Source organism: Castanea sativa, chromosome 11, assembly GCF_040712315.1.
Source record: "Castanea sativa cultivar Marrone di Chiusa Pesio chromosome 11, ASM4071231v1".
NCBI lineage: Eukaryota > Viridiplantae > Streptophyta > Magnoliopsida > Fagales > Fagaceae > Castanea > Castanea sativa.
Window position 1 is genome coordinate 39,431,219 of NC_134023.1, and position 14,428 is coordinate 39,445,646.

The following is a 14,428-nucleotide window of genomic DNA, read 5'->3' on the forward strand; positions in this document are numbered from 1 at the left end:
TTTTTTTTAATATATGAAATTATTTTTTTATTAAATTTTATATAATTTAAGTTTTTTAATGACCACCTTACAAAAAAAATTCTTAGAATGAACGCTGATTTTGTTAAAGGGTAATAACAAAGTCCACACAACTATCAAACATTGATCAGTTACTGAGAAGGCGTTACTACCATTACCGTGTATATCCTATGTGTTGGTCGCTCACTCGCTCAAATGATGAAAAGAAATCATAGACATCAATTACCCGAAACAACGGCAATGAGTAAAAAGAAGTAAAGAACATTGCAGACGGTCCACTCAGCGCAAGTCATGCCTTAATGGAACACTTATAGTCAACATCATGTCCTTCCAACTTAAAAGGTGCTTCTTCACTTAGGAAACTTCACTCCAAGCTTCCCTTTGGCATCAATGGCTAAACCAAAGTTTCAACTCCTCTGCTTTATCCTCTTCTTCAGTTTTTTTCTTTGCTTGTTTCATTGTGAATCATCAGAACTTGAGCTAGACGACGAGTCATGGCTCAACGAGGAAGATAATGAAGTAATCATGGTGCAGAGCCGCCATGATTCAAGAAACAAATGTGACTTTTCTACTGGCAAATGGGTTTATGATCTATCCTATCCTCTCTATGACTCAAGCTGCCCATATCTTAGTACAGCAGTGACTTGTCAGAAAAATGGACGGCCGGATTCTGACTATGAGAAGTGGAAGTGGAAGCCCCAAGGTTGTTCTATTCCAAGGTACATGGAGAAAAAATGTGTAAATTAGTTCACATAGTATATACTTCAAGACATATCAGTGATTAATCACTAAGGGTGCTATTAATTTTCTATGCTAATTGTGACAATGTTGATAAGCAAAACATGCATGACATGTTGCATATTAGCTATTGCATTTTCTCTATACTGTTGCCATCACAATTCTGCTTAGTGCTTGTTATATTTGTTATATGTTGTCAATTATATCCTGGTTGTGGCAACAAATGAACAAGTACTACTCATTTACATTTATATTTGCTAAAAATAGAGTAATACATCATGGTACAGATTTGATGCATTGAATTTTCTTGGAAGAATGAGAAGGAAAAGAATAATGCTGGTGGGTGATTCTATAATGAGGAATCAGTGGGAATCTCTTGTCTGCTTAGTGCAAGGAGTTATTCCAACTGGTAGAAAGAGAGTGACATACAGTGGTCCTTCCATGGCCTTCCATGCTATGGTAATTTTATACATAAAGATGATAACCTTTTTGAACTTGTTTATAATAATTGCCCTTCATTCAATTATATATAACACTGGTATATAATATTCAAATACAGGATTTTGAGACATCAATTGAGTTTAGCTGGGCACCACTGCTAGTGGAACTGAAGAAAGGGCCTAAAAACAAGAGAATCTTACATTTGGATCTGATAGAAGATAATGCAAAGTATTGGAGAGGGGTTGACATCCTTGTGTTTGATTCAGCTCACTGGTGGACTCATTCTGATCAATGGAGTTCGTAAGACAAATTTCTCAACACCTCTTTTTCACTCTTCATTAAATTATTGGGCAAATTACACTCTCATTCCCTTGAGGTTTGAGGAAATGACACTCCCTCCCAAAATCTGAAGAGAAAAAACATTTTCCCCATTAACATTCATTTAACCAAACTCCATTAAATTAAAGTTAAAAATATTGTATACTAACCTGACCTTTGGTCAAGGATAGATTTCTAAAATTACCCTCCACTTACCCTTAAAGGTTTTGCTATATCCAAAATTACCCTCCATGTTTATCTCATAAATTTTTGAAGCAGAGCATTGGTGAGAGCCTGAGATGTGCAATTAAAAAAATATAAGAATCATCTATCTTAAATAATATCAATTGGTAAGGTGTGACTAAAAAGCAACTAGTTTACCCAAAAAAAGAAGAAGACTAAAATCAACTAAAAAAATCTGTTTCAACATGTTTTATAATATGCTCTTTTCATGTTTTTATATGAATGCCTTTTTACTAACAATGGTTAAACTGTGGAAAAAGAATCTATTAACAATTTGGAATATTTTATTGATAATGTTAACAGAATGGGTGAAGTGTTATTTTCTTCAAAAGTTAAGGAAGGGGAGCGTTTTTTTCCTTTCAGGTTTAGGGATGAATGTCATTCCCCCAAACCTCAAGGGAGAGGAATCTAATTTGCCCTAAATTCTTTGTCCGTATGTGTGTGAAGTTTATTAGTTAGTGAGGTTAGAGAAAATTTTGCATTTTAGCATTTCCATATATTCTGTATATAAAATGGAAAAGGGAAATATTAAAGTTACTGCCAATTTTTTAATACAGGTGTTTTTTATTTTTTTTGGTAAGAAGGGGATACGGGTGTTTTTAAATGGCCAGGCATGCGAGTTTAACTCATCCAGTTCCTAAGTAATCAAATAAATTCACTAACAATATAGTTTAAATCCTTTCATTAAAAGGCTTTCTGAGTAATGATTGAATTCAATTTTATTTATCAAATGCAATAGTATGCTCAAGGGTTTCATACTTTCATGATTCTAATATTTTTTGTTATTTATTTATTCATCATTTGGTCATAAGAATTCATGATTCTAAGTGAGGATTACAAACAATTTTAGGTGGGACTATTTCATGGAGGGAAATGGCCTATTTAAAAGTATGAATCCAATGGTTGCATACGAGAAAGGACTCACAACATGGGCTAGATGGGTAGACTTGAATCTAGACCCTCGCAAAACCAAAGTCATTTTCCGAAGCATGTCACCTAGACATAACAGGTACCTAATGAAATTTCTAATGCAAATCATATACTTTCACTTTTTTATTTTAATTATTGGGCCAAATAGTGCATTGGATGGGATACGACACGTTACTAATTTTGGACACATGTCATGTCTGTGTCGCGTCTAATGCACTAAATGAGATATGAGGTTGACACGTGACCAATTTTGGACATATGTCATATTTGTGTCGCATCAAGTATAATGGAAACAAGCTAAGCCCTTATTTATTTCTTTTATTTTCTGTGGAAGTCATTTTAATTTGATATATCTTTTCATTTTTTGGCAGAGAAAATGGATGGAAATGCTATAACCAAAAGCAGCCACTAGCTTTCTTGAGCCACCAGCATGTCCCCGGACAAATGCTAGTACTACAAGGGGTGTTGAGAAGGATGAGATTTCCAGTATATCTTCAAGATATTACGACAATGTCGGCCCTTCGAAAAGATGGGCACCCTTCTGTGTACGCAAGGGTAATGGACCAAGCAGAGAAGCAGCATCCAAGGGACTTTTCCTCTGACTGCAGCCATTGGTGCCTTCCTGGGGTGCCTGATATCTGGAATGAGTTGTTGAATGATTTGCTCAAAGAATGAGCTCTGTAAGATAAATTAGGTGAGGTTTGTTAGAATGACTTTTTAATTTGTGTTTGTTTTGTAATCTTAGTGCCTGTCATGGTTAATTATGGTGCTGTGTCTTGTGATGCTTAGTGTTATGAGATGGATAATGCTTTATATGTCTTGAATGTGACTCTAATTTCCAAAAGATATTGAATCATCAGGTGTCCTTTGTAAATTAAAAATACTAGAAGTTAATTTATAGCACTCTATACATATTACATACATGTGACTTCAAGTAAAAGGTTGAAAGTTTGTGGTGAACTTTTATCCTATTTGAAAGTTTTATGTGTACTTATATTAAAAAGTGCTAAAAGAAAGGGAACAGAGAAAATAAAGAAAGAAGTACTAGAAAAATAAAACCCATAAGGTTATTCTGTCTAAAATGGATTTTCTCCTCAAATTGGTGAAGGGTTAGGTTGTGGGTCAAAATTTATGCCTGCATAAAGCATGAATAAATAAATAAACCAGAATATCTTTTAAATATAAGATTGAATTGAGCATTAAATATCATGCACTTAACAATAAGTCTATCCATATAACATTTTTCATAATTGTTGATATTATTTGACTTGTTGTAATTAGTATATTATAAAAATGGTATGAGTAATAGACTCATGTGAAAGTGATATTAATTTAATATAATCATAACTTATCATCTTTACAAGTTGTTAAAATAATGATGAGAGTATCGATGGTAGCCACCTAGTTCTCTGACAGTTGGGAAAATATGAGGTTGTTCTAAGGCATGTAAATCTTACCGCACACTCTCTAGCTATTTAGGCTTCTTCCTTGTAATTTATATACATATAAACAAGAACTTAAATCAGTTATTATACAATCTTTTCAGCAAAAAGCTATACAATCTGAAATTTCAACTCCAGCTCCAGGGGATTCTTCCATACAGTTATAGACATTTATTTCAATTGTAAAACATATGCAATATAGTGTTTTAACTCCTAAAATGTCTAAACTAAAAGAGACCCTTCCATGACAGTGACAGCTTTTCCTCGCAGTAGCACTCTCTGGTTTTGTTCGTCTAGATGATGTTTAGCACTCCACTTCTAGATGATGCCTGAACGGAGTAAACATTGTTATTTATTACAACCAAGACAAAATTACAATTGAGTTTGTGATAGAGATGGTGAAAATACCTGATACGCAACAAAATCACACTTCCCCAGTTTCTTGCTCCAGTATGGCGCCAAGGCACAATGTGCATTTCCACAAACAGGAGCCTGAAACTGAAAGAGTAAAGATAAAATGAGGTTAAATAACATCTCTTTTTTGTTTATGGAATTAGCATCATAATTCCATTCTTCAACTTCAAGCAATAATTATTACGTTAAACATTATTGACCTTACAAAAGTCCCTTCCACAACTTGTTGAATTATATATCTCAAGAGATCATGCTAACAAAATTATAAAATATATTATTAACACAGTAAAGAGATGCAATAGATATTTAGCTATAACATCATGCACTTCACAAACATAGCAATCAGTTGAGACCAAAGGCTGACAAAGTTTACCTCATTGATCCCAAGTTTCGGGCAAAAGAACCGACTGTAAAAATCAAACCCAGACCCTGAGAGAGCAGCCCCTGAAACAATTATCCCCATTCCAGGACATTTACGTATAGCATCGAACACTGGCTGTATTTCAACCACACTTTCTCCTGATGGGAGTACTACCTGCAAAATTGATAAGCTTGACCCTTGAGTACTTACAAAGCAGTCATAAATCAGTAAAAATTTAAAATTTCTCCTTAAAAACACAAGGATTGGTGCAAATATTCCAAACAACCACACATCCAAGTCCAAAGATTTGAGCAAGAAAGTCATGGTTTTCACTTGGGTCAACCAATGAGACACCAAATTGTTCATGTCATTCATTTTAAGTAAACATTAATCTTCTGAAAGTTTTGCAATGCATATTTCATTGAAGATAATTAAGATACTAACTGATGTATAGAAGCAAAGGAAAACAAATATAAACTTGATTCCAAGAACATTACAAAGAGGATATCTTTAATAGTTGTTTTCTTTATATCAATCACAGAAGCACCATTCAAGGCACTGGAAATTGATGAAACTTCTGCAGAACTGAAATCAATTGTTGGAACAGTTGGAAAATCCAATTCAATAAGAAAGCACTCTTGCGCTTCACCATTCTGAATATTTGAATTATCAGATGCCTTGGTTTCTGGGAACTTTCTAGCAGTTGGAATCTTGGATGGTGTGACAAAGTCAATAATGTGGGAATCCGCCACCAAATTGAATGAAAACAATGCATGTGCAGCTGCCAATGTAGCATGGCCACAAAGCTCAATCTGCAAAAGGGCATTCAAAATATTTATTGTATTAATTACTTCTGATCAATAATTTCTTAGCAGTTAGTATATTATAAAAACCTCACTTAGATAAATGATTAAGATACGCACACACCAATTAGAACCCAAACTACACCACTAATCATATCATGCCAATATAAAACGTAGGAAAACACTTGCATGCAATTAGATCATGCTATGATGTTCAATTTTATGAGTAAACAAACAATCGTAAATACAACAAGGTATATCTAATCCTATAATTGAATCTAACTATGATAATGCACTTAAATCACATACAAGCAAAATCATGCTCCCTATCACAATTTTTTCTAAAAAATAAGTATAGTAATAAACCTATTTATCATCATTTAACCCTTCTTGGCTTCTTCTATCATTCTACCTCATGTGTGATCTAGATATCCTCAAATAAGTGAGACCAAACACATAGAATTGTCCAATACACTATCATTTGAACACTTTCTCTCATCTCACATGTAACTCGGACTTCACTGAAATAAGTTGAGCCTACCACATGAAATTACAAAACAAGATAAATCGCTACTTGTTTTAAAAAGAAGTAGTAAATTTAATCATTTAACTATAATTTTGAATCTTAAGGTCTAAAATTTAAATAAAATAAGATGAACTAAGAACACCCACTAAGGCAACAACATTAACAAAACCTTAGTTTCAAATTTTTGGGGTAGACTATGAATCCTCAACAGATTAGTTAAATTCGGTCTCTTGTATTTTTATTTTTTTTTCCTTCCATTTTATTCTATGTGACTAACAACATCCACTAAGTCAAATATTAAAATTCCAAAGATAGAACTAGGAAACAAACTCTGTTTTTTAAAAGTGGAACTGTGGAAGTGAAATTAAGAAGTGACCTCAGCTAGGGGCAGAGCCACGTTGCCCCTTGGGGGGGCCGTGGCCCCTGCAGAGAAAAAAAAAAAAAAAGTCCACCAGCATATATAGAAAATTTTGGGCCCCCCAATGATGTACATCCGGGCCCCCATTTCTGTTCAATTCACTCCCAGCATGCTCTAGTTTCAATTGTAGGCCTCTTTTTTCTTCTAATAAAACAAAATAATGACCCACTTATATTTAAATACCCAAAGACACTACCCAACAAAATACTATTCTCAATCTCAAAATGAGAACCCTTTCTTTTGTTATTTTTTTTATTCCCTTCTAGTCTTCTGTGTACACACCACTGCCCACTTATACCAGCAACCCCAAAACAAAACAAAACCCTCAGCTTAGCCCTCCTTTCAGACTTAGTCCTCACAATCCCAAAAAAAAAAAAAAACTGACCATTATTTTCTTTCTTCTTGCTTTCTTAAAATAAATCATTCAGGCATTCAACATGTTTCATTTTTAGATTTCAAAATTTAGAACTTAGACCAGTGAGTTTTCGGTTTTCTTTTCTTTCTTCAGCACTACACCTTCATCTCTTTTTAGTGTCTTTTTCTTTTTTCTTTTTTCTCAACTATCTACACTTAAATATTCACATGCTCTTTAATTTTTCATAGATTTTTGGAGAAATATATGATTGAAGGCATGAGGAGGTTGTTTGTGATGAGTCTTGAAGGGAAGATCTACTAGGCATTGCCACACCCACACGGCCCACACCCATCTTTGCACTTTGTGAAGACAGTTTCTAATGTAAATATTTTTTGATTTATTACCTATTTTTGATTAGTTAGATATCATGCGGCAGTAAGTGTTGTTAAATTGTTTGGTTCATGTTATGTACTTGCGTGTTTAATTTTTGCATTTGTTTGTTTAATTTTTGCTTTGGTTTATAAGAACCCTTTCTTTTGTTATTCTTTTTATTCCCTTCTGGTCTTCTGTGTACACACCACTGCCTACTTATACCAGCAACCCCCAAACAAAACAAAACTCTCAGCTTAGCCCTCCTTTCAGACTTAGTCCTCACGATCCCCAAAAAAAAAAAAAAATGACCATTATTTTCTTTCTTCTTGCTTTCTTAAAATAAATCATTCAGGCATTCAACATGTTTCATTTTTAGATTTCAGGATTTAGAACTTAGACCAGTGAGTTTTCGGTTTTCTTTTCTTTCTTCAGCACTACACCTTCATCTCTCTTTAGTGTTTTTTTCTTTTTTCTTTTTTCTCAACTATCTACACTTAAATATTCACATGCTCTTTAATTTTTCATAGATTTTTAGAGAAATATATGATTGAAGGCATGGGGAGGTTGTTTGTGATGAGTCTTGAAGGGAATATCTACTAGGCATTGCCACACCCACACGGCCCACACCCATCTTTGCACTTTGTGAAGACAGTTTCTAATGTAATTTTTTTTTGATTTATTACATATTTTTGATTAGTTAGATATCATGCGGCAGTGAGTGTTGTTAAATTGTTTGGTTTATGTTGTGTACTTGTGTGTTTAATTTTTGCTTTTGTTTGTTAATTTTTGCTTTTGTTTGAGGGGTTATTCTTAATTAAAAAAAATTAAAATACAGGAAAATTTTAATAATGATGATGGGTTGACTGTTTAAATTATAGTGGAAATTTTGTTTTTTTTCTTGAATATGAATAACATCCATATAATTAAGTAAAAATTTCTAATTAAGATTTTTTTTAAAGTTCTTTTCGAGTTAATTTTTAAGTCATATTCTTAAAGTTAAAAGAATTATGAGCAAACGAAAAAAAATTCATGCATTATTTAAGAAAAAAGATGTTAGCAATTCAGAATTTAGGACACCTGTGGCTGTAGGAACAAATGTAGCTGTAGAAATAAATGTTGATACTTCAATGCTGGATGAATGCCCCTTCAAATGTTCAAGAATTCATTTTGAACTGCAAGGGAGTCAATATCGTACCGGAGGCTATTTCGGTTTAGGTTGAAAATTGAAATATTTTGGTACCTATAAATACCGGTGTACCGTTTTGGGATTACCGCTACTTAAGAAATATATTTATATATTAATATTATATATTAATTACATGTTTATAAATTTAATTATTTGATAAAAACCCATATAAATTCTTACAACTGCAAATTTCATACCTATTTCAATATGCCACAACCCATTTTGAATGGTTGGTGGTGATTTGGTGATTGGTGGTGATTCTAATGGCTTTTGGGTGATTGGGTAGATGATGGTGGCTAATGGAATGGGATTACAGTGGGTATATTTTTGCAATAGTTGGTGGTGGTTGGGTATGTGATGGCTGGTTGTGGCTGATTTATATTTGCAAAATTTAGGTCACGACACTTGCCAAACACTTGCAAATGTTTTATAGTAAAATATTTTATAAGTAAAATATTTACATGTGAAATCTTTACATTTGAAAATATTTTACATCGAAACAAACGGAGCGTTAGAGTCTCAGCTCAATTACAACCATAAAAAAAAAAATGTTACAAGTTTTAAAAAGAAAAAGAAAAAGTGAAGTGGGGATGGGGGAAAGTTGTTGGTAAAACCGTAAAAGAAAAATGAATTAATCCATTTGGTATTTGATGGGCACGGGTGATAAAACCAAAGACTGGTTGCTTTTTTTCAAATTTCACGAGTTCCAACGTTTTCTTTTTTCAAATTTTCACGAGTTCCAACCAATTTTTCTACTACATGCACTGTATCGACTGACTATAAAGTCTTACTCCATCAACATTGTTTCTCTTCACTTCACTTGTTTTCAGCTCTCTCTCTCTCTCTCTCTCTCTCTCTCTCTCTCTCTCTCTCTCTCTCTCTCTCTCTCTCTCTCTCTGCTTAGCAACCCCATTAAGCATAATCTTTGCCAACATGAAGCTCATAAAATGATGGCTTAATGAGGAAAAAGAGACAAGGAAGGCCATATTCGACGTGAGGAGGAGAGAGATAGTCATTGTGATGGCGTTTGTTGGCTTTGTCTGTCGTTTACTTTCGAAAGTCTAAAACATAAATTGGTCAATGCATATTAATTAGTTGAGAAGGAATTTGGTGTAATCGTGTGCATGGGGTGGATCCCATTCTTTTGAGATTTGCAAAACAGTACTTAGATATTGTTCTTTAAATTTTGTTTTTAAGATTTAGCTGTGTGATTTTTTTCTCATGGGATGAAAGTATATTTTAAATTAAGTACATCCATATGGCTGAATTTTAAGAGTGAGAACTTAAAGAACAACACCTAAGTAGTGTATCTTAGTTTTGTACCCCATCTTCTATGAGATGAGTTACTTATGCCTAGTTGATAAAAATATTATGAGATATTAGTTTTTTATTTATTTTATGAAATAGTAATACTTTTTAGAACACACAAACACGAAGGTAGCATATAGAGTTTTTTAAACAGGCTTAATATTGGTTGAGTTATAAAACTGTTATGTAATTGCTTATAGAACTTATCTTAAATTTTTTATTAAATTTATTTATATGATTGCATCAAATATAATTATTCTTAAAATAGATAGCATGATTTATACCTTAGAAAAATGCTATGACCATGATCTATTGAAAAAGTTATGTAAAAATCTCAAAAGTTTATACTTTATATCCTATTTCAAATTAAGTGTTAGGTGTTTAATTTTGTCAATTAGAGTCATAGAATTATGAAACTGTTTCAATTTGACGCTCATCTTCATTTGTGTTATTCATTTTTATTATTTTAGATAGTTACCAAGCATAGAAAAATGAGAAATTACTAACAAAATTTGGTATTTCACATAATCAATTTTGATTTTCTAGCAATCACTTTCTCAATATAAGTGAAACTTTCTCTCTCTAATTGATCTTTATTTCTCTACCCTCTTTGTCCAATGATGACCAAATTGATTTGTGAACAAGATCTACGTGAAACTTCATCATATCAATAATTTTCCGCTTTTTTCTATTCTATTACTACCAAAAATAACAAAAATAAAAAAGTTTCAAATAAAAATAATTTCACAAATTTGACCTTATTTGAAAAAATTAAGAACTTGATACATAATTTGAAACCATGTATAAACTTGGGGCCTATTATGTAATTTTCCTTTTTTTTTCCATAATTTGTTATTAATAAAATGGCATATTTATATGGCTAACACACCAATTAAAAGTTTATTTTGTAGCTTAACTAGCATCACTTTATAACTGCGCTTCTTAACATCATAGACTATATATATATATATTCATTTGGAATGTACAAAGTGTTAAAAATCAATATTACCTCTCTCTAACTTCTCCACAATCTCTCTCTCTTTCTAGAAATTTCTCTCTAATTCCGGACATTTCTCTCTTGCTCTCTTTCCGGAATTATCTCCAAGATAGTTTTCATATTTTCTCTAGAAACTTACCTGCACTAGTGAATTTCAGCTACAAATTTATAGGGTGTCTAGAAGGTTGGAGAAAGACATTAATTTAATGCCAATAAAAAGGAAGAAGCTAGAAGCTTCAAGTTGGTTTCCTAACCAACATACATCTAGTATAAATAGATGTAATGAGGTGAGTGAGAGACTTGTGAAGTGAGAAGAGTGTCATAAAGCACCAAGTGAGAGATGTGTGAAGTTGTATGAGGTGGTAAAGTGTGTGCCATAGGTAGCAAGTGTGTAGAGTGAAATAGAGTCAAGAGCTAGTGTGTGTACGTGTCTAGAAGTGAGGTCTGTGCAAGTGTATTTGGTGAGTAAGTGCCGTGTTTGTAGTGCACTAGTGTCAGTGCATGGGAGTCAAGCATCTGTGCTTGTAAAGTGTTGTAATTCAAAGAGTTAAGTTTTAAATAAAAGCTCCTTGTTCAATCGCACTAGTGTCAGTGCATGGGAGTCAAGCATCTGTGCTTGTAAAGTGTTGTAATTCAAAGAGTTAAGTTTTAAATAAAAGCTCCTTGTTCAATCTTTTGTTTAACAATCTAGTGTCGAAGCTTCCGCTAACTTAACACAAAGATATGGTGATGTTTTTTACTAGAATCACATATTGCAACTCTTGAACAAATAAAACAGACTCTACAAATCCTTAATCCCAAAACTGCTTTTGATAGCAAATTATTGGCTCAATTACAACCGTCCTTGCCATTCCACAATTTTGTTATCCTACTTGTTAAGAATATAAAGAGAGAGAAATTGAAAAGTCTGTATAATAATAACATATATTCTTTGTGTAACACTGGGTCCAAGTCCAGTAAGCTAGATTAACGTATATACCAACACTCTACCCTTGACCTCTCAATCCAGCCAATTTACCACAACTCAACCATATCCCCATAACTATCCATCCCATACACTGGCTGATGAGACACCCTTTCTCCTCTCTATTTGCTACTTCAAAACCATAATCCAGGGTCTTCAAAATCTTTCCCTCCCATCACCTTAACAATCTGAGCACCTGACTTCTTTTCACCAAAACAACTCAACCACATTGTAACTGTTACTAACTTACTAGAGTTTATCTCAATCTTTCCTGAGGGCATAACCTGTCAAGAACAGAGGATTTGAAAAAGATTTTTAGTCTGAACATTGAAAGGAAAAAATATTAGGATAAGACCCTTCCACAACAAAAATTATCTTATGTAGAAACCACTAAGGCATGACTCTTAATTCTTTCATGCTTTGATTTGAATTGATATGATTTAGTGTTTTGATTCCCATCACAGGTCCTCTTTCTTATGAATTTGGTATCATTTTTAGATAGGTCATACTTTTAAGATACAAGATGAGAAATTTTGGATTTTAATAAAGTTTGTTTATGTAATAATTGTCAATTTCAAATATACTTTGATAATATTTGTAATTTTTTATTTTTTTGGTCAAATAAAAGTTTAGGTGAGGGGAGACTCTCAAACCTAGGCCTTTTGGGCAAAGCATTTGAACCTTACCAACTGAATCAACCTCGTTGGCGTATCGAATATACATTAATGTTATTTAAGAATGGATGTTTTCTTTACCTCACCTTTTGAGTTCTTTAAAAAAAGAGATTATTTTTCATCAATGAAAAATAATCAATGATAACAAAGAAATTGTTTTAACCATATACAGTGTATTTATGCATAAATTTTAAGAAAGGATCTAAATGCTTTTAGGGCATTTATCAATGAATCATTTTAAGAAAAAACTTTGATACCACTTTTATGAAAAAATATATAAAATATTGTCAAAATTGTTTTCTCTATAAAAATTTCTTAGCAGTATTTCTTAAATGAATGCTCATGTGTCCTGCTGTTAATAAAATCCATACAAAAATCATATTGTTTATTTATCATTCACCTTTTGTAGTGGTAACTAACTTGCCATACACTTCACTTGGAGAACCTTTTGCTTCTCCAATCAAAACAGCATGCGAGAATAATAATGTGGGTTGGAAGCTGGAACGTGCACTAAAAGTGGGGATTTTTAGCGTAGCCTTTTATGATCTTCTCTAAAATCATACTGTCCGGTGGCTGGCAATTAGTTGTGCTTTTCCTATATATATTGTTCCACTGTAGAGAGACAGTGGTGCTAGGGAGAAAATTGATGCCCGTGCAAAAAGTGATTTGTGTGTACGATTGTACCTTGTGTACTTTAAGTGGCGTGTAATTAACATTATTCTAAACTATAATGCTTTCGAGTAGTGATATAGAATGTGTTTGGATTCAGGCTGCGTTTTGCGTTTTGCGTTTTGCGTTTCAAGCTTCTTTTTTTTTTTTTTTTTTTTTTCCAAGCCGCAGATGTTGACCAGTCTTCCGTGAACAGTGCATTCGTGCACTGTTTACGGACCCACAAATTTCACTTTTCAGTTACTTTTTCATTAAAAATGGGTCCCGCGGTACTATTTACACATTTTAAAATTATTTTGCTACAGTGTTTTCAGTTTTCAGTTTTCAGCAATAAGTTCTATCCAAACAGACCGATAGTCATTCTTTAGCATGGGGCTAGGGCCCCTCTCAATTTTGTTTGTGCAATAAAATTGCACTCGGTCCTCCTCAACAATATTGTTGCCTCTCTTAAAGGTTATAATTTTTTTTTATGGATCTAAAATCTAGTGGCAGGGCTAGAAGATCTTCTTAAAGGGTGGGGGGGTGTACTTATAAATTGTATGTAATTACTCCAATGCACATACCTTCAAGCTAAAAAAAAACTATCATATATATGTAGAATAATTTTAAGACTTCTTTTACATTTTATGTATTGATTATAAATTTTTTTATTTATTGAAAAGAATGTTATAGAAGTGTGATTGTGTGTCTATATATTTAATTCTCAAATCACATGGTTTAACAATTTGGTTACAGTATATTGCATCAAGATTGTAAGTAAATCAATTAAAAATTTTACATACATGATCAAAATAATTGAAAACTAAAATGGTATATTAAGAAAGAAATCATAGTTGGAGAGATATTTTTACATTTTATACACACAAAAATATACTACCCACATATATATATATACACACACACACTTGACATATATTTTGGGAGGATTATAACTTACACTAAAATTTAAACATTAAAATTTTACCAAAAAAAATTTAAACATTAAAAAAAATTGAGAGGTCAAGTAGTATTTTTTGTAAGGCTATATTTGTAAGTTTATTATGGGGTACTAAAGAATATTTAAAAGTTTGGGGGGCCACCGGGTCTACATGTGGCTCCACCACTGCTAAAATCCAAAAAATTAGCATGCCCAAAAAAATTAACTCAACAGCAAAATCGTCAATGGCAATTTTACCAGAGAATGGCTATGATTTGTGAGGAAAATTCTATGCCTCTGTTTACGTAGTGTTGAAGAGAGTACTCTGAATTCTG

At 32.7% G+C, this 14,428-nt stretch overlaps 1 protein-coding gene and 1 pseudogene across 1 annotated transcript; one reads left to right on the top strand and one right to left on the bottom strand.

The window, feature by feature from the left end:
* Positions 1-220: 220 nt before the first annotated feature.
* On the top strand, positions 221-3,569 carry LOC142614649 (protein trichome birefringence-like 36). Its single transcript, XM_075787211.1, has 5 exons — positions 221-737; positions 1,044-1,215; positions 1,316-1,497; positions 2,609-2,767; positions 3,060-3,569. Exons 1-5 carry the CDS (start codon positions 409-411, stop codon positions 3,361-3,363), a joined length of 1,146 nt encoding a protein of 381 aa, XP_075643326.1. The 5' UTR covers positions 221-408; the 3' UTR covers positions 3,364-3,569.
* Positions 3,570-4,352: 783 nt separating this feature from the next.
* Positions 4,353-12,557, bottom strand: LOC142616486 (uncharacterized; annotated as a pseudogene).
* Between the last annotated feature and the right edge of the window lie 1,871 nt (positions 12,558-14,428).